This window comes from Metarhizium acridum (genome assembly GCF_019434415.1).
Source record: "Metarhizium acridum strain ARSEF 324 chromosome Unknown scaffold_13, whole genome shotgun sequence".
In the NCBI taxonomy this organism is placed as follows: Eukaryota; Fungi; Ascomycota; class Sordariomycetes; order Hypocreales; family Clavicipitaceae; genus Metarhizium; species Metarhizium acridum.
This window is the reverse complement of record NW_027094016.1, coordinates 2,179,554-2,195,312: the sequence shown is the minus strand read 5'-3', so window position 1 is coordinate 2,195,312 and position 15,759 is coordinate 2,179,554. Positions and strand designations below refer to the sequence as shown.

At 50.7% G+C, this 15,759-nt stretch overlaps 11 protein-coding genes across 11 annotated transcripts; 5 read left to right on the top strand and 6 right to left on the bottom strand.

Moving 5' to 3' along the window:
- Nucleotides 1-111: 111 nt before the first annotated feature.
- J3458_003285 (uncharacterized protein) lies at nucleotides 112-1,035 on the bottom strand (the record flags this gene model as incomplete). The annotated part of the gene is made up of 1 exon (XM_066117666.1): nucleotides 112-1,035. The coding sequence occupies one exon, from the start codon at nucleotides 1,033-1,035 to the stop codon at nucleotides 112-114; it is 924 nt and encodes a 307-aa protein (XP_065977455.1).
- A 1,167-nt stretch (nucleotides 1,036-2,202) lies between these two features.
- On the top strand, nucleotides 2,203-2,908 carry MIF2_1 (mitotic fidelity of chromosome transmission- protein; the record flags this gene model as incomplete). Its single annotated transcript, XM_007817938.2, has 2 exons — nucleotides 2,203-2,758; nucleotides 2,820-2,908. The coding sequence occupies 2 exons, from the start codon at nucleotides 2,203-2,205 to the stop codon at nucleotides 2,906-2,908; spliced, it is 645 nt and encodes a 214-aa protein (XP_007816129.2).
- A 319-nt stretch (nucleotides 2,909-3,227) lies between these two features.
- Nucleotides 3,228-3,810, bottom strand: J3458_003283 (uncharacterized protein; the record flags this gene model as incomplete). The annotated part of the gene is made up of 2 exons (XM_007817937.2): nucleotides 3,228-3,435; nucleotides 3,530-3,810. 2 exons carry the CDS (start codon nucleotides 3,808-3,810, stop codon nucleotides 3,228-3,230), a joined length of 489 nt encoding a protein of 162 aa, XP_007816128.2.
- A 462-nt stretch (nucleotides 3,811-4,272) lies between these two features.
- J3458_003282 (uncharacterized protein) lies at nucleotides 4,273-5,417 on the top strand (the record flags this gene model as incomplete). The annotated part of the gene is made up of 2 exons (XM_007817936.2): nucleotides 4,273-4,443; nucleotides 4,539-5,417. 2 exons carry the CDS (start codon nucleotides 4,273-4,275, stop codon nucleotides 5,415-5,417), a joined length of 1,050 nt encoding a protein of 349 aa, XP_007816127.2.
- Nucleotides 5,418-5,651: 234 nt separating this feature from the next.
- On the bottom strand, nucleotides 5,652-6,131 carry J3458_003281 (uncharacterized protein; the record flags this gene model as incomplete). Its single annotated transcript, XM_066117665.1, has 1 exon — nucleotides 5,652-6,131. The coding sequence occupies one exon, from the start codon at nucleotides 6,129-6,131 to the stop codon at nucleotides 5,652-5,654; it is 480 nt and encodes a 159-aa protein (XP_065977454.1).
- A 147-nt stretch (nucleotides 6,132-6,278) lies between these two features.
- On the bottom strand, nucleotides 6,279-6,461 carry J3458_003280 (uncharacterized protein; the record flags this gene model as incomplete). Its single annotated transcript, XM_066117664.1, has 1 exon — nucleotides 6,279-6,461. One exon carries the CDS (start codon nucleotides 6,459-6,461, stop codon nucleotides 6,279-6,281), a length of 183 nt encoding a protein of 60 aa, XP_065977453.1.
- A 403-nt stretch (nucleotides 6,462-6,864) lies between these two features.
- J3458_003279 (uncharacterized protein) lies at nucleotides 6,865-7,250 on the bottom strand (the record flags this gene model as incomplete). Its single annotated transcript, XM_066117663.1, has 2 exons — nucleotides 6,865-7,001; nucleotides 7,067-7,250. 2 exons carry the CDS (start codon nucleotides 7,248-7,250, stop codon nucleotides 6,865-6,867), a joined length of 321 nt encoding a protein of 106 aa, XP_065977452.1.
- A 1,101-nt stretch (nucleotides 7,251-8,351) lies between these two features.
- Nucleotides 8,352-8,672, bottom strand: J3458_003278 (uncharacterized protein; the record flags this gene model as incomplete). Its single annotated transcript, XM_066117662.1, has 1 exon — nucleotides 8,352-8,672. The coding sequence occupies one exon, from the start codon at nucleotides 8,670-8,672 to the stop codon at nucleotides 8,352-8,354; it is 321 nt and encodes a 106-aa protein (XP_065977451.1).
- Nucleotides 8,673-10,545: 1,873 nt separating this feature from the next.
- On the top strand, nucleotides 10,546-11,258 carry J3458_003277 (uncharacterized protein; the record flags this gene model as incomplete). Its single annotated transcript, XM_066117661.1, has 3 exons — nucleotides 10,546-10,663; nucleotides 10,842-11,131; nucleotides 11,184-11,258. The coding sequence occupies 3 exons, from the start codon at nucleotides 10,546-10,548 to the stop codon at nucleotides 11,256-11,258; spliced, it is 483 nt and encodes a 160-aa protein (XP_065977450.1).
- An 801-nt stretch (nucleotides 11,259-12,059) lies between these two features.
- On the top strand, nucleotides 12,060-12,754 carry J3458_003276 (uncharacterized protein; the record flags this gene model as incomplete). The annotated part of the gene is made up of 2 exons (XM_007817933.2): nucleotides 12,060-12,378; nucleotides 12,435-12,754. The coding sequence occupies 2 exons, from the start codon at nucleotides 12,060-12,062 to the stop codon at nucleotides 12,752-12,754; spliced, it is 639 nt and encodes a 212-aa protein (XP_007816124.2).
- A 1,177-nt stretch (nucleotides 12,755-13,931) lies between these two features.
- CSH3_1 (Protein csh3) lies at nucleotides 13,932-15,206 on the top strand. Its single transcript, XM_066117660.1, has 2 exons — nucleotides 13,932-14,254; nucleotides 14,336-15,206. Exons 1-2 carry the CDS (start codon nucleotides 14,167-14,169, stop codon nucleotides 14,896-14,898), a joined length of 651 nt encoding a protein of 216 aa, XP_065977449.1. The 5' UTR covers nucleotides 13,932-14,166; the 3' UTR covers nucleotides 14,899-15,206.
- Nucleotides 15,207-15,759: the final 553 nt, after the last annotated feature.

The following is a 15,759-nucleotide window of genomic DNA, read 5'->3' as shown; positions in this document are numbered from 1 at the left end:
CAGGCGGTCTTTGTTGAGATGAACTCAACGCACCAGACGCCTGGCCATGACTTGATACAACGGGAGAAGGAGGCCCAGGAAGCGGCCCAAAGAGAGGTATGGCTTGAGGCGCTATTCCCACTTCACAAGTGGGCACGCTGAAACAGGAGCAGGAACGTCGACGGCTCCCTCGTCAAAAGGCTCTTCATGTTTCCACGACATCCCAGGCAGTATCCCCCATTTTCGGTTCCAGATCCCTCGCCTGGTCCAGGTCGTCTTAACATTTTCGTATGCCCTCGTATTAATGTCGGCAGCGTTAGCGTCTTCCCCATTCTCGGATTCTTGTTGGATCCTTTCGCGCTCCTTGGAAATCTGATAGACGAACTGATGATATGGACGTGAAGCCTCACGCTCACGCTCACGTATGACTCGCCGCTCTGCAATCCGTCGCTTTTCGTCGTCGCTCTTGGGCCGTCTCGGTTTCGGCTGCGGCTTTGGGGGAAAGGGAAAAAGGGGAGGCGAGGGTCCTGCTCCTGAGTCCGTCTCTGATTCCGACCCATGCTGGAGCGGTTCTTCGTGCTTCCACCGCCCATCAGCGAACTGGTTCCAGTTGTTATTCCATATGCCTTGCTCGACCCAGAGCTTCTTGACGGTTTCACGCGCTATTGTCCGCGGGTCGGACCCAACGGGTACACGGTGCGTTCCATTCACATCTGCGTCGAAGATGCGCTTCTCCAATTCGTTGACCTGGTGGCTGAATTGTTCGTATGGTTGGGAGGCCTCGCGCTCTTCCCATAGCTGGGCTCGCCGCTCCTGGCGGAGTCGTTGCTCCTCACTGGGAGCACTTGGGGTCTCGGAGCGCGTACGACAGCGGCGTCGTCGCTGCTCCTCACTCAGATCATTGGGGGTCGACGGATATGATGTATATGGTGGTGGAGAATGGCTAAACCGCCCTCTCTCGCGATCGAGTCGCAGCGGGTCTCCCTCCAATGTTGCTAGAGCTCTCTGAGCCCTAACCAAACCATCCCCTCGAAGAGTATCAGTAAACCCAGCCATGAGGTTATAGTCTAGCAGTATACGCAGAATCGTGATGTGCAGGAAAGTGTTATTAGGAGAAAAATGCGAAGGCTCATTGACGTTTCCCAAGCTGTTGGCTGGTGATTGCCCTGTCTAATCTAAGGAATAACGCGAGGCACGAGCGAGCTCCTACGTTGTTGATTGTCTTGTGGAGAAAGCATTTCAAAGCGTCAATAGCCAGTCAGATTGTGACAGATAAATAGTAACTTACAACCTCAATTAGACATATCCGTTTGAATGTGCGCAGGTGCCTTTGTTGTGTCGAACCAAGATGAGACCCGTCACCCAATAAGAAAGCTCACATGCAAATATACCTACCTACCTATAAGTGGCCGGCCCACTTAGTTGTCAACGGGTAGGTAGGTAGGTGCGTTAGCATGGCGCTTACGGAGTACTCCGTATTAGTTTCGGGATACCCCGCACCTGCTAATAACGAATGCCAATCAAGTGGCTCGCTTCACTCGTTGCCAACAAACATGTAGGACAGGTAGCATGGGACAACGTGCTGCATTCGCAACCATCCGATGCATGCCATGTAAATGACTCGCCGTTTGAAAATGGATGCAAGTTCTTCACGGCGGACGAGCATTGAAGCTCTTTTGTGCCACAAGGCTGGTTATCGGCAAGCTTCGGCCTAATCTCATCGTACCAGTAGTGAGGCTCTGTCAGACGGTTCATGTCGTAGTTACACAAGGACTACGATCACGAGACCTGGGCATAAGGCTCACCGCTGCTTTGAGAGAGCTCTTTAGGTCATTTAGTCGTTGAGGAAACTAAGGACCTCAATACTAAAGGATGGTATTAATAATTATATTCGCTAGAAAAAGTAAAGCTGGTATTAAACCAGCTACCCAACCCTTTATTAAATAACGTGAGGCCTCTAGTAATCCCTGTGGCTAACGACCTGCTAAAGCCTGACACCTAACAAGAGAGGGAACACGCTGCGGGGGTTTACTCCTCACTTGTCGTCCTGCTGCCTAGTAGTATTCACTCTTGGCTTCATCCATCTTCTCAGAATTAGCCGTCCACACCAAAAGCAATATCACTAGCGGCAAGCATGAATCAATAACCAGATATAGTTAAGAAGCAGAGAAGAGAGGAAAAAAACAACCCCGAGATAAAATAAGACAACTGGTCTCGGGCACGATGGATAGCACCACCCATCAGGTTCCCGAGTATGCCCGCCGGGTAAAACACACAGTGGTCCCGCCGGCAGAAGAAGACGTACGGGTTACCGAGATTCAACTAGTCATAAGACAAGGCCCGACAAGTCAACCAGATACAGAGTCCAAGTCGAATGGCAACGTTGAGCCAGCCGCCAAAGACGAAGAATTGGGCGCCTGGGAGACAAACGAAGGCACGGTCCGCGGGAACGTCGTCGTCTGGCAGCCAAGTCACCAACTCTATCCACAGAGCGACGACACCGACGTCGAACTCGAACTCGAAGACGACCAAATTGCTATATCAGCCAGCGCAATCACGACTTTGCAAATCCCAGGCACCACCTTCAGCTTCGCCAAAACCCTTCACACGCCATACATGGGCGCAGGCGTGGTGGACATTCCCCCCGGCGGCGAGAAGAGACCCAAGAACACAAGAACGATGCAAATAGTGTTTTTTGTGCATTATGGAAAGGTGTTGGTGACGGTCAACGACACCAGGTTTCGAATCTCGACTGGTGGGATCTGGACTGTACCTAGAGGTGAGTTTTTGTTCGGGCCCGGGATTGTGTATAGGTGTCGAGGTTTACTGATTGCTTCTAGGGAATTATTATCGTATTGAGAATGATGGTGAAGGTCCTGCGAGGATCTTCTTCTCGCAGGCTTGCGAAACCATGCCCGAGACTTTGTGATGCTACGGGACCAGTCGTCTGGGTGTCTTGGTATTATGCAGCCCTTCCCGTGATTTTTGAAAGTTGAATGCCAGGGAACTTGAATCTTTTTTGTGTATCCTTTTCGCCCATGACGTTGGTCCCTTGGGTAGACGTGGTCGACTTCTGGGCCTGGGAGTTGGTCTCGTGGTCCTAATCTCGCCCCCAGTTCCAATATTCTCCCTTGTTCTTGTTTTACAGGCGCTACTATACAATGCGACATTCCGCCTCCTAATCATTATGTACACCCGAGTAGGGAATATGCTCCATGCAGAAAACTGTCGAGCTCGAGAGCCAAGACTCACAACGATACAAACGCAGCCATGAGGGAAACAAAAGACGCCAAGAGTACAGGCGAGGCCTTGGCACCCGCACTCGACATCCTGTAGACGCTCAGCTTGAGAGACCCTCCACAGGCTAATGAGTTGTTCCCTTCGCAGGGGAAGTTGCACTCTCCATCGTCGAGCTTTGCCGAAATACCGGCTATGCTCTGCGCACACCAGCACTCCCTGCCAAAAAGTCAGCTCCTCGCGGCCCCTTTTTACACGCCAGAGTCGCGCCCAATTTTTCTATTTTTTCGTGTCACGATTTCTTCAAGCTCACCTGGCCCATTCCAGCCCTGCATAGCGATAGTGAGTGCCATTCTCCCCATAGTTGCAAAAGTCAAGGCACATTGGTACCGTCATCTCGCCCTTCCTGACTTCATTTGCGCCGCCGGACAAGGCGCGTGAGTGGTCCGAGCCCTCGATTTCAGTAGTTTCGTTGTAGCACCCGTAGTAGGTGTATGTTTTGGATCCCTTGTAGGTTTGCACAGCAGAGCTCTGCTGCGCTGCCGCGAGGGTGAGAGAGGAGGCTAGGAGCAGGAGGAGGCGAAAGAGTATCATGGTGAAGCACCCGGCGACTGGTATTTGGAGAACGTCGGGTAGGATAGGCACAGATTGATGTCCCTATAGAGCAATTGAATCGGCTTTGCGGCAGATGATGCAATCGGACGTCAGGGGCTGGGCAAGGCCATGACAGGCAGTTTGTTGTTCAGTTTTTGTTTAGCTTCATGGGAGGCTTAGTCAGGAGCTGATGCGGCTGGACGCACGGCCAAAACTCGGCTGCAAGCTGCATCATTTGATTACGCTGTTTATTGAAAAGGTACATGGACCGTCAATGACTGGTGTAATGTCAATATTCTTTTAGTATAAAACTCCCTGGCAGTTGTCCCCCGAGCAGAGGGATCGACACTGGACAGATAGCCCATTCAACGCTCACTCCCCACCACTCGATTGCGCCTCCCTCATTTCCCCAACTTTTCTCACCTCAACACCATCACCGTCACCAGTTGGCCACTCGCCAACATGGCCCAAGACGTCAGTCTTCCTTACAACGTATGCGTCTTTACATCAACCCTCTTCCTCCTCGAGTTTGCCACCGACAAATTCATATCCCACGCCGCAACGTTAGCCTCCCTCATAAACGTGTCAGAACTCCTCATTGGATTGGTTACCGCCGGCGCCGAATGGGAAGAAGTAAGTCCGCACTCTGCTGCCATTACCCTCCTTTTGTTCACAGCCGCACACCCCCATCTCGCAATCCGCCATATAGTACTCGTTGACAAAGTCAGCTCGCTGTGGTAGTCTCCTCCCTTGGGCAGGGCCGTTCGTCCCTTGCCCTCGGCAATGTCATCGGCGCATCCATATCCAATATCCTAGGTGCCTTTTCTTTGGGGTTGCTTTGTTCCAGGGAAATTGAGTTTGATCGCGGCTCGAGGATCTACTCTCTGCTGACTCTTGTGCTGACCACGCTCGTTATTCCCGTGGTGTACTACTCCAGCAGAGTTACGTGGATTGTCTGCGGCTCCGTCTTGATCGTCGGGTTCGTTGTCTATTTCGTCTCTGTAGGTGTCGCGGTCGTCAAGGGCGTCCTTACAGCCCCCGAGGACTCCGACTCGGACGACGACAACGATGAAGATGAGGATGAAGACACTGAACGAACAGCCCTCATTGGCAACCCTTCGCCAAACCCGCCCCGTCGCTCCGTCGCCCATCACACTCTCCAACTCGTATTCGGCATTGTCGCCCTCGCCCTGTCAGCGTACATTCTCTCGCACTCCGCAGCGAATATCACTACGCAGCTGCACATGTCTGACATCTCATTTGGCGTCGTTGTCCTCTCCATCGCAACTACGCTTCCTGAGAAATTGATTTCCGTCGTGAGTGGATATAGAGGCCATGGCCAGATACTAGTTGCGAACTGCGCGGGGAGCAACATCTTCTTGTTGTCGTTGTGCTGCGGTATCATATTGATAAGTACCGGGGGAGAGCTGGACAGAGGGACAGTGACGATTGGGGAGCTCGCCGTCCTTTGGGTGTCTACGCTGGCTTTTACCGTGACAGTGTGGTTCAGGGGAAAGGGAGCCAAGGCAGTTGGAGTTGTCATGATTTTGGGATACATCGCATTCATAGTATTGGAGTATACCATCACCCATCGGATAGACGTCTAGCCAGCCATCGCAACCATGATGGCATGGTGTCGATGCAGGTCCCCTCAACTAGCCTCCGGCGCGTCCCCTCCGTTTTTATATCACAATTCGCCTGGGCAGTCAATATCGAAACGAAAAAGCTAGATATTGAAAGAGCTAGCTATTAAATACAGCTACAGCTTTATCTAGCTAATCGAAAAGCTATCTATAGCTTACAGAGCTTTATTATAAGCTCTATAAGCGGCTATTATAGCGTTATAGCCAACGAAGAAAATCTAGCAGCCCAACTAAGGCTACTAAAAGACAGGCTAAAACCAGCCTCCTGGGACTATCAAAGAGAGGTCTTACAGGCTTATAAAGGGTCAACACCACATATCCCTTTCTCTGCTTCTCGTCCTTCAACTTGATATCCCTGCAAACCCACGTACACGCCCAGGCGACTGCCACAATGCATGTGCTCGTGAGCAGCATGTACCGCTGCGACTCGGAATACGCCTTGGAAATGGCAACTCTCTCCTCTGATCCAGGTTCGTAGCTCATCTGCATAGGCAGACTGCCATAGATGCCATCAATCGGCGCGTCGGCGGCTAATCGCTTCCTCAAGGCGTCCTTGAATGTACCCGCCCAGATTGCAGATGAGATTGCTCGTCCAATAGCGTTACCAACGCCAGAAAACAAGTCGAGGATCGCGATGATGATGGCAACATGTTGGTCTGAAGGCGCCATCATGGCCATTTCGCCGGCAATGACGAGTGGGCCGCCGGCAAAGGCCACAAATGTTTTGGGTCATGATGACAAAACCGAGACTCTGGCTGGCTTGTCGAAAGTATATCATGAGACCGACGCCGAGGAGCATGAGGGGCAGGGCAACATGGTGCCGACTCATTTGAATCTCCCCGTGAGATGGATCAGGTAGCCAATGACTAGGCCAGAGAAACACGAGCCGACTCTGTAAATGTTGGAAATGTACGTTGCTTTGGTCACGCCCGTTTTCCAGACAACGAGCAGCGTAGAGGTGAAGAAACTCCCCCAGATGAGTGAGTTGGCAAACACAAAGAGAAACATGATGCCGGCGAAGAAGACTGTGCGGTCAGCAAGGAGACGCAGTGGGATAAAGGTGACTGGCGCGCCAAACTTTTCTCAAAGGACAAAGACGCCGATGAGAAGGCCGCCCACGACAATCATGGATATGACAAGAGCGCTTCTCCAGCCATCGTCTTGGTACTGGTATAATGCGAATGGGAGGAGGAACAGTGCCATGCCCGCGACCAAAGGAGCAGACCAATGAGATCAACGTCAATGGCGAACCTCTTGACAGCCGAGGCTGATGTCCCGAATGGACTTCTTTGGGGCCAGACCCTTCTTCTCGGCCTTGTTCAGATTCCATGCAAATATGAGCACCAGCGGCAGCACCACAACCGGTGTGATGATTGCCCACATGCCAAAACCCCATTACCAGCCAGGGCCCTTAATGACGCTCGTTGCCATCGGCCCACCAATCCAGGTGGTGACAATATAAGGGGATGTTGCAAAAGCCAACATGAGGGGTCGGTTTAGGAGGCTCGTTGTATCGGCGATGAAGATGGTCAAACAGTAGCTCACGCCCTGTGATATGTCATGGAGTCAGCATTCAGCTCGACCGCCGACCGCACCGTCATATCTCAGCATACCAGTTTGCGCAAACACTTGTGCTGCCGCGTACGTCTCAACATTCTTACACGCGGCCATCATGACCATGCCCATGACCCAAAAAGTCAGAGCCAGTGCCATACCTTGCGGCCGGCCGATAGTGTCCAAGATTTTGGCAATGGCCAGCTTTGAAAGACCGCCAACGATGCTGGATATGATGCGCATTGCCGCGGTGAAAGAATGCTTTTGAAACGTGCCAGCAACGAAAAATCCAAGGTGCGGAAAACAACTTCCATAATAGAAAGGATAAAGTATATGAGCCAAATGCTGCGCCGTACATGTCAGCAGGCTGGGCTGTTGTTGATCAATGAGCAGCGAAGGGGTCTACTTATTTGAGAAACGCAGCTACAAGATGCCATTTTGTCCAAACGGCCGCCGCAGCTTCAACTTTCTTGACGCCATCTTGCTTCTCTTCATCAGACGTTGACGTTTCCTCATCATTTTCCAACGAGTTCACCGGTACCTCAGAGCCGTGCACAGACGTATCCGGCTTTGTCTCTGATGTATTCTCCGAAGAGGCAGGAAATCGAGAAAAGTTGCCCATTTTCGACAGCGCCTTCTCTCTTTCTATGGCATGGACTTTGATCGTGGGGAGGTTGGAGAGGCCGCGTGCTTGAGGCATGACATGTCCCGAGACAAGGCCAAATGTACCGGCATTTCCAGTTTGAAATCTCCTCAGGGTGACCAATCCCGAATTTGAGATTCTTTGTTCTGTCAGGAACAGCCCACAATATCACCATCTCTAGCAACCGCAAAAACAGGGCAACAAAGCATCCTGTTCTGCAGTCGGTACACTTGTTTTCTCATTCGAATCTCACCATGAAGTCAACTCTGCTCCTCTTGACCTGCGCCTTTACCGGCAGTGTGGTTGCGCAGAGCAGAAAAAATTTACTTCCGAGTGCTCTCTCAAGTGTCTTGATCAGGCTACGAGACAGGCCACAGACTGTTCACTGGACGATGCCGTCTGTATGTGCGTTCAGAAGAACTATGAAGCCATCTACAACGCTGGCGTGAACTGCTTTCTGCAAGCATGTGGCCCAGATGAAGCTGTCGGTATGTTTTCATCTTCGTCAGCGACTCTGTATCCCGACGCAACTCACACTTTGGCGTAACAGGCAAGGTTCTGCCCGCTGGCGCAAGTTCTGTGCTGCTGCCACTGCTCAGGCCAAGACTAGAGGTGCTTCGAGGACTGCTACTCCCACGGCAACTGGTCCAGCCACTGGGGTTGTGACTGGTAACACTACTTCTGTTGTCTCGACACGATCCTCAACTGGTCAAGCCACTGGCACCTCCGCTCCCGGAGCTGGGGCCACTGATGCTCCAGAAAGGGCTCTCGGTCTGCTTGTCGCCGGGCTGTTGGCTGCCCTGTAATAGGCGGCAAACTGAATCATACCCTGGAAAACGGCGTCTCCAGGTGACGCCAGTACCTGTCTTTGCGTCCAGGCTTGTTCGTCGCGGTCCATTCCCCCTTGCAAGCCACGAGATGGGCCTCTGCAAACTTTTCTTGATCCGAGCTCTCAACTTATCAGTTCGCATGACACCGACTCTTCCCAGCGTGCCACCGGAGTAGTCGGTGATAGTGCTCATTGGACAACAGCCTGTTGGTATGCAAGACCGTCGCTCCAAGATGAGGTTGGTCGAAACTATTTCTTCTCCGCTGAATCGCAAAACAGGGACCAGAGAGCGTTTGTGGAGCCAAGCCGTCTTGGCTAAAATGTACTAGGCTATTGCCTGGTGGGGCGACCAAGGGTCAAGGGTTCCCGCTGTCGAGATAGCCAGGGCCCGAGGATCTGATAAGATGGGGTGCCATGATCCATCCTTGGGCGATTAGAATTTCAGCCACAGTAGCTTCCAGGCGGGGTTCCACCTCGCTCCGCCTGGAAAGGATGGATACACGCACTCGAGTATGGCCTCGGTGCTCTACCCTAATATGATTGCACCAGCATTAGATGAGAAAGAAAACTTACATAGATGAGAGAAAAAAGAGGAGAAACCAATTTCCAGGCATGCCTCGTGCGGTGTGGGCCCGACAGGTCCAGTCTCCATTCGGCTGTTATCTGATGATCTGATAACTGTGAAGCTCAAAACACCGAGAGCTATAGATTTAGGGTCCGATTAACAAGCACCCTCTCTGAGTTATCAAGCACCCTCATTGTGGCTTGCTGTGGCTGGGACACCTGATACCGGGCCCCCATAGATTCTTGTATGGGGATAACGTAAAGGTTGTCTGTACGGTCGCGCCTTTGTAAAAAATCACTTGAATTAATCTATTTAAATGAAGCTATTCAGAGATTTCTATCGTCGGCACCAGCTGTCGCATAATATCATCTATCGCAGCTGCCTGTTATGTCATTTCTTTAAAGACCTGATCCATTTTACCTTTGAATTCAGGCGTAATATCATCATCCCAAATAAACGAGGCATCCTGACTACCCCATTATGACTCTGTAAAAGGACGCTGTGAGGCTTTTAGCGATGAATTTTGTGGTGTTGAGGCCGTAATTCCGTCAGATATCGTCACGGTCCTCAATTGCGGCTGCAAAACGCATGTAAGCTCAAGGGCCCTCGGTGCCCGGCTCGTATGAATCGTCTCGATCAACAGCTCTAAGGCCAATAGCTGTTAAAGTTGATCGTGATACTCTAATAGCTGTGGGTGCTATTGAAGGCGGCGGTTGTTGACGATTTTGATGATTTTTACGGTCGGCTCGAGCCTCGGCGGCTTCTTCAGATATCGTGCGTTATTTGTGGCCTGTTATTTTGGTGTTGTGGTGGTGTGGTGGGTGTGTGGTGCGCTGCAAGCGGCGTTAGTGGTGACTGTGAGGCCGGCCTGTCTAAATTGCCTTACTAATTACTAGTAAATTCCGACACCGGCACCTGAAGGGGCCCAGCCACAATGGGGGTGCTTGATAACTCAGAGAGGGTGCTTGTTAACTAGGGCCTAGATTTAATGGACCCATCAAAAAGACCAGACTCTACAGCACAAACGTGAAGAGCCACTCCGAGTTGAAGCAATTAATTGTTCTCGACTACGCCTCGAAAACAAGGCCTGCAACAAAACGAGTCGGGACTTTTGGGGCCTGCCATAATGGCTTGGCTCGCGGTGAGGTATATCTACCTTCTCGGGTGCGTTCCTAGTCGTCGTGGCTTTGTCCGCCGTTTGTCTAGTGTTCCGAGACATGATCACATTTTTCTCGAGCTTCAGCTTTCGTTCGTGTATCTTCTCCCTTCAGCGGCATCCATACATTCGTTCCTCAAGCTTTAGCATTTTCTCAAACATCATGAAGACTACATTTGTTGCTGCCGCCGCCCTGCTGGCCACTGTTTCTGCACAGTCCCTGTGTGCTGTCAGCTCGAGAAGGAAGGTTGCTGTAGATTCCATCTAGCTGACATCGTTCAAAAGGTCGGCTGCTTCCAGTCCGTAGTTACTGAGCATCCTCCTCTTTCCTGCAAGTAGGCCAATATGTACCTTTGCTTCTGCAAGGGCAAGGACCTCCAGAACTATTTCGCCGAGTGCGCTTACTCCAAGTGTGGTAACAATGCCCAAGATGCAGTCAACTTTGGTGTTGGTCTTTGCAAAGGTTCGTGAAAGGCCGCCGATCCAAAGAAAATCATTTGGACTGACAGAGAGTCGTAGACATGGGTGTGGCCATCGACCCTCCTACCCGTCCTGTGTTATTTTATCCTCCCCCAATGCGCTCAGCCAACAGACTCGAAAATCTACTTTACTGACTTTTTCTTTTTCCTGCAACAAAACAGACCCCGACTGCCAGCCAGCTCCTGCCGTTACCACCCCATCCACGACCAGCAATGCTCCAGTTGATACCGCTGTCAAGTCGAGCACTGAGAACGATGTGATGACTGCCTCGGCTGCCTTCTCAGCTACCACCTCAGCTATCATCTCAGCTATAGCATCAACTGTAGTGCCGCCAGTACAGGGTCACTCCTCACAGGCCTCGTCCACCATTGCGACTGTTACCCAGCAGCCTTCTTACACCACCGACCAAACCGGAGCCCAGCCAACTTCTTCTGGTGTTGTGACCGCTGCCGTAAGTTTTCCGCAAGCCTCTTTCCAAACTAATATGAACTAATTTTGGCAAGGGCGTGAACTTGAAACTTGGCACCGCCATGTTGGGTGCCCTGTGTGTCGGAGCTGCTGCGGTCCAACTTCTCTAAGTCAACTAGTTGACCGTGTACCAGTCGTAGAAGTTTGTAACTTTCTCGGCACCAAGTTGCAAGCTTTCTCCTTGTCCATTATAGTCGGTGGAAATCCAGTGCAGTTTTCTTTTCCTTGACAAATTGTTCCGTAAAGTGTGAATTGTTAATTACACATAATAAGCCCCAATATTCTGGGTCAAGAGATCAGTAATAGTTGAATCGAATAATGGGATGCAACGATTTCTCGCCAGCCTGCTGCATACTCCAAAAATTCTGCCGTAACTAGCCTGAAGCCCTCCCCGGTGAAAGGAGCTGATACCCTCTCACGGACCTTGGGAGCATGGCCCCTGTACTCCTACGGGATAAAGGCGCAAGGAGCCGGTGTCGAAAGTTTTTAGCCGCTCCAAGCCAAGAGCGTATCTTGTGTTTGCGACGTCATATATCCCACCCGTAGATTATCAACGCCGTATACTAATCAACCTGGCCTCGCTTGCCACACGAAGAAGAATAAAGGCTGTCACACTATAAGGATTGGCCAGCCCGCTTCTGGGAAACTTGCCAATGTGGAGCAATTTCGTTGACTGCTTTATGTTCTGTGTGAGCCCTGAGCCCGCGCCCGAGCAAAAGATATATAGTCGGGTCCTCATGTTGAACAATCTCTTGTCGATCTTTTTCTTGAATTTCAACTCTACTCTAATTAAAAAGCTTCTTTTTATCTTGTCAAATCTGTCCAGCGTGGGTCAAGTCGTTCTCCCAGCCCTTATTCTAGATATTCGTCGCATCTATGATGTGTACTTTTCTGCCTTTGAGCACGACCTAATGGGTCAGATAATGCTCAAAATTCTTTTTCCAGGCGTGCAAATCACCGATGATGAATTTACAAAGAGCCACGCCGCCGGAACATTGCAGTACTGGCATACCAGTGACAACCAATACACGCTCAAGTGTGTCGACACATCCACAGGCGAAATTATCGGCATGGGTCTTGGTGATGTCTATCTTCGGGAGCGGTCTCCGGGGGAGCGCAAAAACCATGGAGTTCCTTGGTTGGAGGGAGAACACCAGGAACGAGCCAAGAAGGTCCTCAACCCCCTGTGGGAAATGAGAGAGAGACTCTTTGGTGGGCGGCCATACATCTGTAAGCGTAGCAATACAATGTGGCTTCTCACCATGTGGAAACTGACAAGAATCTAGACTGCCACTTTATTGCGGTGGATCCTCAGCTTCAAGGACGCAAGGCGGGACAGCTTCTGCTTCACTGGGGCATGCAGATGGGCGAGCTCGCCGGATTGCCCCCCTCGACGGTGAACTTGTACAAGAAGATGGGATTCGGGTTGCTGCCAGAAAAGATTGTTCACAGGGCCGAGGTACTTGGTACGGAAAAGGGCTTCGAGGTGCCCCTCATGGTCAAAATGCAGTGTGTTGCAGGAGGCGTAACTTTTGAGGAATGGCGTCAAAAATTATATCCCGAGTTTTCTAAGGATGCCCTGCCTGTCCCTGTGGCTGCCGTCTAGTAGTTAACTAATGTTTTGGCTTGATTTGTTGGTGGGTTTTTTGTCTTGGCATAATTGAACAGAGTTTTGGTGCGATTCCCCTGATCATCAGATAAAAGTCCGTGGCGGTTGTGCCTCATCATCCCTGCCGATTGTAACCACACTCCTTGTCCACAGTTTTAATTGCCTCATCCAGTGCCATGGGTATCCCGGCTGCCCGGTTAATCAGGCTACCGACAGTGTTGAGCTGGAGGCAATAAGTACTATTTGCCCACTCTTATATCACTCAACGCAACTGGGTGAGTAAATACTTACTACGTCTAACTGTAGATGGCCGATGTGAACAGTTACAACACTTCGGCCTTTAACTGTGACGAACTCGGGTTAGGAAGTCTAGCTCGCTCGTCTGTTGAACTGAAACACTCGGCAGCGGCATCCCATGTGCATCTTATGATCGGTCTTTGAATCTTTAAATATTGTAAAGTCCGAGCCTGTCTTTGCATGTCACATGTCATTGCAAATGCATAAATTAGCCGAGTCCCTTACAGGGTTTAAAAACTGTTTGTTAGAAGTCATTGTCAGTAATTCTTCACGTTAAAAATTTATAATAGGAGGCTTACCACACTTTATACAAGCAATTTTTTTTTTCTTCACCCCGGGTCTAGTAATCAGTGACATTCTTGTTGAAGACGCCTGGTAAAGTTATCAACGTCTTGGTTTTCTGCATGGTACAGGGTATGTCAATTTTACACATGTCTGGCTCGTCCGAGCTGCTAGTGATAGACTTGCAGAATCATGACTACCAATTTTAAGCATTCTTTGGTCAGTCATTATTCGGTTGTCGTTGAGCCCTGGTTGGATTTGCGGCCAAGTCGAAAGATCATTCTGAGATGTCAATGTAGGAAGGCAAGAGCCACCGTCTTCGTAGGTTCCGCCGAGTCTCGCAGTTGAAGTGGTCGCTTGATTAGTGATTGATGAACAAGGGGGAGGGCAAAAAAAAGAGAAGAAAAAAAAGGGATCAAGGCATTCGCATATTGTCTTCTCAACCGGATAAACCAGTTGACTATTTTCCACTTTTGCTCAAGCAAAAGACGACGAGGAAAGAGCGCCTTCGAGATGGCCAATGATGGAGATGCGACTTCGATAGCAAATTGGTGATATCCACACCTTGCTACTAACAGGTCGATGTGTTAAGCCTGCACCTTCCTGTGGATAACGTTGTACGGAGTAAGCTCCAGATTCTCCACACTCCGCTTCGCGACGCCACAATAAGCTCGTTTCCACACACTCGGCGACAAAATTCGCCCACTGCCTCGCGACAAAACACCAGCTCAATACGACCAGACACCAGCTCCGGTGACGTCTCCTTGGGCGCGCACACGACTAGCACACAATAGCATCTAGCCAGCCTCTCGCCTCATCATCCTTCGAAAATGGGCTCTTATATCGATTGGTCCAAGACGACCAAGTCATCCAATTATCGCGGATCTGGATCCTTCTCGACGTTTATGATCATCGGACGTATGCTTGTCTACGAGCGCATCACGGCGCAACCTAAATATTCATGGGCATGCAGCACGCTAACGTGGCACTTTGTTGTAGCAACTTGCTTTTTCCTCGGAATCCTCTTCGCGTCCTTCCCTTACGACTTCCCACTGCTTTGGAGCAAGGAGCCCGTTCCGGCCAGCTACTATGATCAGATCGAGACACACTTGAAGTTCATTCATCAGTCGCCGCCCCTCATCGGACGAATGCTCAACATTATCGTGAGTGTTGGGTTCCTGGGCCTGTTTATCAAGCTGTTCAGACCTAGCGAGGCCAACTTCCTGTTTGACGGCGCGTCTTTGATCCTCTACACGATTGGTGTTGCAGTGTACATTACCAACATTGTCAAGGGCCTGCGTACCATGAGCTCTGGCTACTTTGACAGCGATGAATTCAAGAATGCCAAGGCTAGGTTCGAAGGCGAAGTGATTCTGGGACGCGAGGACAGCTTGAGGGTGCTCTCTGCCAGCAATACCATCTTGGCACTTGTATTGATTGGCGTTCTGGTTCTGCAGGCCGGTCAGTGGTATGCGGAGAAGAGAGATTCAGACGACGAGGCCGCTCTGGCAGCGAAGAAGGATGCTCCTGCAAGCAAGGCGGCCACCAAGAAGAAGCAGTAAGGTACCAAATCGGAAGGAAGACTCCCAATAGTGCTGAGCCAAGCAAGCTGGGTGGTAGGAATAACAGGTTGTACAATATAGTATTGAGGGACTCTAGCTTTGCCCCCCTTTCCCCCTCCCTGGTTGCCCGAGTGGTGTCGCGATGTTAGGGGTACACCGCATGGATGTGAAATAGGGTTGTGCCAAGAAGGGCAAGTCTGGAGACGGGAGAATAAGAATCGCGTTTGCCAGCTCTAGCCGGACCGAAAGTCTCATAGAATCAAGGTACATTGCATCAAATTGTGGAATGGGTGGACCCATAATATCACCATACGTAAGCCCAAACACACTGAGATCTACGAGGCAGATTTCAGGCAAGTCGAAGCCTGGTGATGCATGGCAATGGTGGGTTTTGGCCAGGTGCGGAGGTATCCCTGGACCGGCCACCACAACTTTATTCGCCCAACCCCCGTTCCGTTCGGGGGGGTTCGAGGTGGTGTTAGTATGTGTGCTCCGTAACTTTGCGGGAATTTTAGTCTCAGCATCTTATCAGATGCAAATGCTGGTCCCATCGGAGCCAGTCAAGCTGGGCACGCTGTGTGGAGTATATGCGGCTAGGCAATAAGGATACTTCTCATAAAATGACTTGTAGCAATGGAGGAGCAAGTTGATGAAACTGGAATCTGATGAGACCACAAAAAGAAAAAAAAAGAAAAAAAAAGAGCCACGGGGCAAGCGCAATCCCCCCTCTTTGGTACCATGATACCGGCCGGGCCGCGCAAGTGTCAATAGTAACATGTCGCTTAATTCGGCAGCATCTCGATACAACGGTGGCGTTTCGGGATGGAAAAAATATAATGGCCAAGCCTGTGCGCCGGAAAC

Coding starts and splice junctions, on each gene's coding strand:
- CSH3_1 (XM_066117660.1), top strand. CDS start 14,167: ATGGGCTCTTATATCGATTGGTCCAAGACGACCAAGTCATCCAATTAT. Junction 14,255..14,335: donor GACGTTTATGATCATCGGAC/GTATGCTTGTCT, acceptor ACTTTGTTGTAG/CAACTTGCTTTTTCCTCGGA.